At 39.2% G+C, this 8,613-nt stretch overlaps 1 protein-coding gene across 3 annotated transcripts in view; it reads right to left on the bottom strand.

The window, feature by feature from the left end:
- Map3k20 (mitogen-activated protein kinase kinase kinase 20) overlaps positions 1–8,613 on the bottom strand; it is a 154,381-nt gene that overhangs the window by 76,684 nt on the left and 69,084 nt on the right. For all 3 annotated transcript variants that reach the window (XM_005346571.2, XM_005346572.3, XM_013345939.2), the window contains exons 3-4: positions 8,390–8,477; positions 1,594–1,695 (exon numbers count right to left, since the gene is read on the bottom strand). In XM_005346571.2, the coding sequence (XP_005346628.1) occupies positions 1,594–1,695; positions 8,390–8,477 (190 nt within the window). The remainder of the gene's footprint in view (positions 1–1,593; positions 1,696–8,389; positions 8,478–8,613) is intronic.

Genomic DNA, 8,613 nt, shown 5'->3' with positions numbered 1-8,613 from the left:
GGTGCTCCTCGTGTGCTACGGACACTCACAGGTGCTCCTCTTGTACTATGGACACTCACGGGTGCACCATGTGTACTATGGACACTCACGGGTGCTCCTCGTGTACTACGGACACTCACGGATGCTTCTCGTGTACTACGGACACTCACGGGTGCGCCATGTGTACTATGGACACTCATGGGTGCGCCATGTGTACTATGGACACTCATGGGTGTTCCTTGAGTACTATGAACATTTAGAGAAGTGAGTATGATATTGCATGAAAGCATCTTCAATAACATGGAATGTTAAGATAAATTTAAGATGTCTGATGCATGGATACATAGATAAGCTCATCACCACAGCCCTAGAAGTTTGGCATTACATTCAAACATAGGGTTGCTTATATCTAACTCACAGGTAGCCAGTAGCAGCATTAGCATAAAAGTTTATTTGCTTTCTTTTACTTTTCCTGTTTGAAGAATTTGGTCGGTGCTGGCGAAACATAAAGCATTCAAGATAATCCCCCCACAAAACAGTCTCATCCTGAAGTCACTATGTATCTTTATCTTTGCCATGAGAACAAAATATAAGCTGCTTCCCTTACCGAACACTAAGCGACACTATATGTCTGTAAACCGGGTGGTGGTGGCGCATGCCTTTAATCCCAGCACTCGGAGGCAGAGGCAGGTGGATCTCTGTTAGTTTGAGACCAGCCTGGTCTACAAGAGCTAGTTCCAGGACAGGCTCCAAAACCACAGAGAAACCCTGTCTCCAAAAAACCAAAAAAAAAAAAAAAAAAAAAAAGAGAGATGTCTGTAGGAAAAGTGTTAGGATGCACAGGAGCTACCTGCCCAGGTAAAGTGCCAACCACTTACTACCTAGAGGATCCCAGAATACAAACGTGAAGACCACAGACATTACTTAGATAAAGCTGATTCCAAGGCAGTTATGACAAAGACCTGGTCAGGTAAGAAAGTGCAAACAAGGAGAAAAATTACGTATTCAGAGCCAATAAGACCAACCCTACCATAAGTCACATTTTAGAGACTCATGGAGAGACTCTCAGGACAACAAAACTATGATTTTTACATTTAATATGGCAAGAGAGTTTGCCAATTACAATGTCACAAAACAAAACAAAAAATCTCTGCCCTGAAGCTTCCTGACTTTGTTTTTTTTTTTTAATTTTTTTATTTTTAATTTTTTTATTTTTTTTTTAGTTTTTCCGAGACAGGGTTTCTCTGTAGCTTTGGAGCCTATCCTGGCACTAGCTCTAGTATACCACGCTGGCCTCGAACTCACAGAGATCCACCTGCCTCTGCCTCCTGAGTGCTGGGATTAAAGGCGTGCGCCACCACCCCCTGGCCTGACTTTGTAAAACTTGATTTATGGAAAGAAATGAAGAAAGAAACAGAAAAAAGGGGGGGGGTATTCAGTAATGGAAAGGCAATGACCTAAAAATATTATCTGATAAAATAAAAATATTATTTGTAGATTGAGTTGAATTATATTTCACTATATCTGATCTAAAAAAATACCTAAAGACATAGAATAAAGAACTTCCTGACATATGATGACTCCGCCCACCGCTGTTGGTGCTAAGCAGCCTACCTTTGGCTACATCGGTGGCCCAGGTCATGATGTGATCCATGTCCATCTCCTCGCTCCTGTTGCTGTTGATGTAATCATACAGGGATCCCAGAGAAGCATATTCTGTTTTAAAAAGGAGTAAGACACAAAGCTATGCTTTGGAAACAAGACTCTATATTTTCATTGAGAAAACATATTAAAGAGTTTAATAAAAGATGATATTAAGACTACGTAAGAGTCGCCTTGGTCATGGTATCTCTTCTCAGTAATAGAATAGTGACTAGGACAGTTTTATTCTTTTTTTCTTCTTCTTCTTCCCAACTTGAGGCTTTTTATCTCTTTCTCTTGTCTGACTAGACTGTGTGGAGCCTTCAGCACAATGCTCGATAAATGTGGTAAGAACAGAATTCATCTGTGCCAGCTTTTCAATCAGTGAGCGTGATGTTAGCTGTGGAGTTCTATAGCTGCTATTTACCGAGACAATTCATTTTTACTCCTAGTATGAGGGGACTTACTATCAATGGAGGTCACAGTCTCTCAAGTGCTTTCTGTAAAGACTGCAGATACAGCTCAGCGATAGGACACTGTGCTAGCATGCCCAAGGCCCTAGGTTCAGCCCCTCCCACCACCAAAAAGAACCAATACAATCAAATCTTCTCTTGTATCTTTTGAAGTGTCCACATTTTGTTTTCGTCTTATATTCTATTACCTGTTATTGTGCCTTCTATTAACTGATTTCAGATGTTAAGCCAACACCTTGTATTCCTGGAAAATATTCCGCTGGTCATGGAGTACAATCTTTTATTATTGTTAGGATTTTTTAAAATTTAATTAAGGCAAAAATTATATCATTCCTCCTCTTTCACCTCCCTTCTACCCCTCTCATGTCTGGCCTTTCTCCCAAATTCACAGTTCCCTCTTCTTTAACCAATATTATCATATATAATGCAATATAGATAAATATATATTATATACTATTCATATATATATAAATATATATGAATAAACACATGCACACTCCACTGAGTCCCCTTATACTGCTTGCGTGTATATGTTTCTAGAGATGACCATTCTGTACTAGCTAACAAGTATGGGGCTCATCCCTGGGGTAAACTATTGCCTGTAGCTCTTCATCTAGGCGTGTGGTCAGTGAGATTTTCCCCTGTCTACCTTGGGATGTCCACTGTTGTTGGAATTATTCAGTTCTTGCTTACACAGTCCTGTGATGGAATATAACATTTTTTAACACGTCACAGTTTCTTTATGTGTATATGCTAATATGGTTACAAAGTTTTGTATTGAATGCATGAGGGATGCTGACTTTGTTTTCTGATCATGTCTTTGTGTGGTTGCTTTGGTGTAGGTATAATACTGGCCTTATAGACTACTGACCTCTGTCTTCAGACAAAGTATGGGGAAGGAAGGTTGATATTATTTCTTCTATAAATATCTGATAGAATTCACTAGCAAAAGTAATCATCTTTTCTTTTGGAAATATTTTAAACTACTAATTATGTTTTTATTATACATAGATCCATATTTATTCCTTGAGTCAGTTTTATTGTTGTTGTTTTATTTTGTTCATTTGAGACAGGGTCTTAGGTAGACCAGGCTAGACTCAAACTTGCTACACAACAAAAGCTTGCCTTAAACTCCTGATATTCCTGCTTGCACCTCCAAGAGCTGATATCATTTCAGAGGTCCAGCTCTAGAGTCAGGTGGATCATTGTATCATCTTAGGAGACAGCTGATTGCATGCAAGCAGGCTTATTTATTAGCACAGCTGCACGTGGAGCTCCCTTAGGAACCACAGCCTTCTTTTCTCCCCATCCATGGCTTTGCCAGGATCTCTCTTTTCTTAGTCAATCTGGCTAAAGAGTCACCAATTCTGTTAAGTGTTTAAAAACCAAGTCTTTTTTTTTAAAAAATTTTTCTCTGCCATTTCAATCTTCCATTTTATTGCACCTGTCCTGATGTCTCACTTTTTCTTTTCCGTGTCTTACTTCAGTCCTCTTGGATTCTACTTTCTGCTCTTTCTTCAGGGTGAAGATACTGATGGTACCAAGCTCAAACTTGCTTCTCTTACCATACAGCTGCTGGAGATTACACACTCCCAGCTTAGTGCTGCATTTGATAGTTCCGGCATGTTTCCGTTTTATTCTATTCTAGTCTAGTACAAATCTTTAAGGCATTGTGATTTCTTTGGGGATCCAGTAGGCATTTAAAAGCATGGCATTTAATTTTCAAATACTCGGTGCTTTTTTTTTTTTTTACCATATCCTTTGGTTGCCCATGTTTAATTTAATTCAACTGTGGTTGGAGAAAATGCATTGTACAGTATCAATGATTTCTGATCTACTGAATATGATTTATGATTTAATGACCTCACGCTATATCTGAAGAGCATCCCTTGTAGATGGTGCGCTATACAGATGTGAGTTAGGGGCAGTTGGCTGAGAAGGTTCTTCAACTTCTTTATACCTCTGCCAATTCTGTTTAGTTATTCTACCAATTATTGAAAGGAAGATTGAAAGTAATTATTGTTGAATTGCTACAATTATTACAGATCTCTAGTATATTCACCCCTTTATCATTACAAATTGGCTTTATTTGTTTCTAGTATTATATAAATTCTATTTTGTGTGATGTTAGCATAGATACCCTGGTTTCTAATGAGTATTATTGGCATAGAGCATCCTTCTCTTTCTTCTTATTTTCAACCTGTGTCTTTGACTCTGATATGTGTATTGTAAATAGTGAATACTTTAACCCTGCTTTGTTATCATACCTAAAAAGTCTCTGCCCTTTGATTGAAATATTAAGACTACTCATATTTAATGTAATTAATGACAAAATTGGGTTGACATCTGCCATCTTGTTTTTTTATGTCTCCTGGTTTCATCAGATGTTCCCTATTTATTGCACCCTAATATATCATTTTGATTCTTTGACTGTTTTACAGATTTATTTTCAAAATTGTGGCGGGCGGTGGGAGAGATGGGGATATGTATACATGAAGAGTCCAGCGCCGTTAGATACAACCCTGGAGATGGAGTTACAGGCAGTTATGAGCCAGCCAACATGGCGGCTTGGAACTGAACTCAAATTCTCTGCAAGAGTAGTATGCATATTAAAACAGGCTCTCATTATATATCCGTGGCTGGACGTAAGATCACTCCATAGACCAGGCTGGCCTCAAATTCATAGAGATCTGCCTGCCTATTCTCTTGAGCGCTGGGATTAAAGGCATGTACCACCAACCAGGTTCTTAACTACTGAACCATCTCTTCATGCCTTTGATTTTTTTAAATAAGGTCTTCCTGTACAGCTTGGGCTGGTCTCAAATTCACAGTCCTGTGCCTCAGCTTCCTGTGCACGTGGATCATAGACTCCTGCCACCTCCTGATCAATGTGTTTTTAATTTCTTGAGTGACGTCTTTGTGGTGACTCAAGAAATGATATAACACATTTCATAGCACAATAATTTCAGATTTATACTAATCTAAAATATAAAATATGTTATACTCTTTTCGCCACTATGACTATTGCTCCCTGATCTTTTATACTATTATTGTAATATGTTAAATGCCTATGTTTTAATCAATAAAACATTCATTGCTCTATTAAATTTTGTTTTTAAACATGTTATGAACGAGACATGAGAATGTATTTAAAGAGTCTTATATCAGGTCACCTTTTCACCCTTTCTCTTGCCATGAGTTCTTTCCTGAGATTCCTTCATTATTTAGTGTCCTCCTTCAGCTCAGAGGACTTACTTTAGTATTGCTTTCATCTGTTGTTAGGCTCACACCGAAGGCCTCCTTGCTGACTACACGTTCTACGTGACGCCCTAAGCCCAGTATTTCTATTAAGCAGATCTTCCTGCAATAACACTCATTTTCTGTCCCAGAACAACTTTATAGTTATTTCACCATTAGGAGACATTTTCTTTCACTTGATGCTCTCCTTTCTTTCCATAGGTACATACCATTTTATTGGCATCTGGCCTCCATTCCTGAAGATGAAAAGTCATCACTGATCATTTTGTCTTTTATATTTTGGGGCTGTTTCCCCCTTACTTTCTTCAAAATTTTCACTTTGGCTTATCAATGGATTGGCCATGGTTTGGATGTGAGCTCTTTTATAGTTAACATTAGATGACTTTAAATCAGTGACTAGCAAAACTAGCATCTTAACTATTCTACCGAAGGAGTGAACTCGTCCACCTTTTGTCTCATTGGGAACTGAAGACTCACCATAAATCCATACGGTTCTCAAATCACTTTATGTTTCCTTAGAAGTTAGTTTATTGAGCTTCAGTGTAAAGTATTTGTTCTCTCTCTCTCTCTTTCCCTCTCTCTGTCTCTTTCTTTTCTTTTTGTGAGTAAAGGTCACAACTTTATTGTTTTTATAACAGCTTAGAACTGGATCACTTGGTTCTTTCTCTTATCGACTCCCAGTTCAATGCTCACATTTCTTACTGGCCAGCATCCTCTTGGATGCAGGTGGGCTCAGCACACTCAAGTCTCACTGCAATCTTCTTTCTAGTTTTGCCCTTTGGTGGAAAGTAGGCTCAGTCTGTCCACCGTAGCTACTCTGCTTTCTGTCATAATGCCACTTTCCCTGGGAATACCAAAAATCCTTGCTCTTCTTGTCCTGTGTCCTGTGACTCATGCTTGCCATGTTGTTCTGCAGAATGTCCAGTGGGTCTTGGGAACGTCCACCATGTTAACAGGAGCAATATTGGCACAGAAAGCTTTGCTTTAATTCTTTTTTTTAAAAAAGTTACTAGCAGGGGCTGGAGAGATGACTCAGTGGTTAAGAGCACTGACTGCTCTTCCAGAGGACCCTGGTTCAATTCCTAGCACCCACATGGCAGCTCATACCTGTCTGTAACTCTAGATCCAGGATATCTGACACCCTCATATAGGGAAAACACATCCACATATTTTTTTAAAAAGTTTTAAGGAAGTTAAATATGTTCTTTGATTTCCAAGCTGTTTTTTTTTTTTTTTTGAGTTTTATCGTAATGGTAGCAGGCTCTGAAAATGCAAATATATATATATAGTTATCCCTTAGAATCCTTAGGGGATTGAGTCCCCCCATCCAGGTACTAAAATGTCTATATAGGTTTTTTTCTATAAAACAACAGTGTTTGCATAACTATGTAACACACAATGTAAACAAATGTATTTTTGTTTTGTTTGCTTTTCTTTTTCATTTGTTTTTGGTTTTTCAAGATAGGGTTTCACTGTGTAGTCCTGGCTGTCCTAGAACTCACTCTATAGACCAAGCTGGCCTTGAACTCACAGAAATCTACCTGCCTCTGCCTCTTGAGTGGTGGGATTAAAGGTGTGCCCCACCAATTCCCAGCACAAATATGTTTTTTTTTAACTGAAATATTTTAATTGACACATATTCTATAGAAAACATACTTTGAATTATGTTCTCTTTTTGCTGGTCTTACTATCTTGCCCTACTGAACAGCAGCGACATCAAGTCATGGCCTCCAGTCTGTCGCAAGGGTCACAAAGGGAACCCCTCATATCTTACAGTGTGCTGTGTTGCTGAATTATAATGTTTAATAGGGTAGGTACGCTAAATGCACTTTCGTCTTGGATACCGGCCATTTACGGCGGGCTTACTGAGATTTCAGCCCACTGTGGATGGAGGAACATCTGTTCTTAGAATCATTTCTCTACCCCTCACACTAGCAAATGGAACGTAGACGCTAAGCAAACAGTGGTTATAGTACATTGCTTTCCATCATCACTGCCCCCCTCCCACTCTGGTCTCTTTCTTTCTCTCCTTAGTTGGTTAAATCCATGAATGGGGAACCTTTGCATATGGAGAACCCAGCGTTCTACTGTTGCAACAAATATCATTATCATGAAACTTCCTCATAAAGTGCCACCAAGATGACGAACCTTCGTATAGATTACGACCAGCTAATGTCTGCAGTCTGTTCTAAACTGCGAGACTTTCCCCTAATTAGCTAATGAGAAGGACCAGTCAATAACAGAACACGCAAATGAGATGTGTCTGTGATTAAAGCAAACCAGGATCAAGCTGAAGGAAATGAGTTTGGGGACTTATAATTAATATGCTCTGTGGTTGAATTGAATGAGGACGTGGCTGGACCTGATCAAAGTTGTTTACTGTAAAACTGTAAAATCCAATGTTACAGGTACAGTGGCCCTATCTCTGCTCACTAGGACGTACAAACGTAAGTGTAAAATGTTTACAAGTATATCTTTTGTAGTTTCTTGTGGCCAAATTTTCCATGTGCTCATTCTCAGAAAGGGTATTTCCATCAGCTAAAAATTCCTGCTCAAAACTACGTGGTAACTTAGCTCAAGGTCGTTATGAGCGCAAATGACCAAACCTGAAAAATATGATCCTCACATCAGGGACCCGAATAAAGAGCGCCGGTGGGATTAGGATGCTCTGCAAGACTTACAACACGAACAGCTCTAGAAATCTTAATTTATAAAAGGTCACAGAGTTACAAAAAACATCTCTCACTTCAACTAATTAAATGAAATTTTAGTTAAGCGGCACCTTACATATCGGCACTGAGCTGCAGGTGCATTTGCATCTACACAGGTGTAATTAGCACAATTAAACATGGGAGAGTGGAAACACCATTCTTAATTATATTGATATAATCAGTTTTATTAATGCTTTATGGCAACAAACGTGGCATCTGTCAGTAGTGCACACTTCATGACAGAACCTAATATTAAGCATTTTAGCACATGAAGGAATCAAAAGCCAGGCACCTGGGAGGGAAGACAGACCAACAGTGAGGTCCTACCTGTGACGATACCGTAGTTGGGAGGTTCCAGAATGACTCCATAAAACTGGATGATGTTCCTGTGGCTGAGGACGCTCAGGATCTCAGCCTGGAGAAAAACAAAAGATGACACGGTGGAAAAGGTCACCCGTGTGCGTCTTATTACATAGGCTCCACACGTCACATGTGTGTGTCTTATTACATAGGCTTCACACGTCACCTCTGTGAGTCTTATTACATAGGCT

The sequence above is a fragment of the Microtus ochrogaster genome, chromosome 4, assembly GCF_000317375.1.
Source record: "Microtus ochrogaster isolate Prairie Vole_2 chromosome 4, MicOch1.0, whole genome shotgun sequence".
NCBI lineage: Eukaryota > Metazoa > Chordata > Mammalia > Rodentia > Cricetidae > Microtus > Microtus ochrogaster.
The sequence above is the reverse complement of the archived record's forward strand: the minus strand, read 5'-3'. Positions and strand labels throughout refer to the sequence as shown.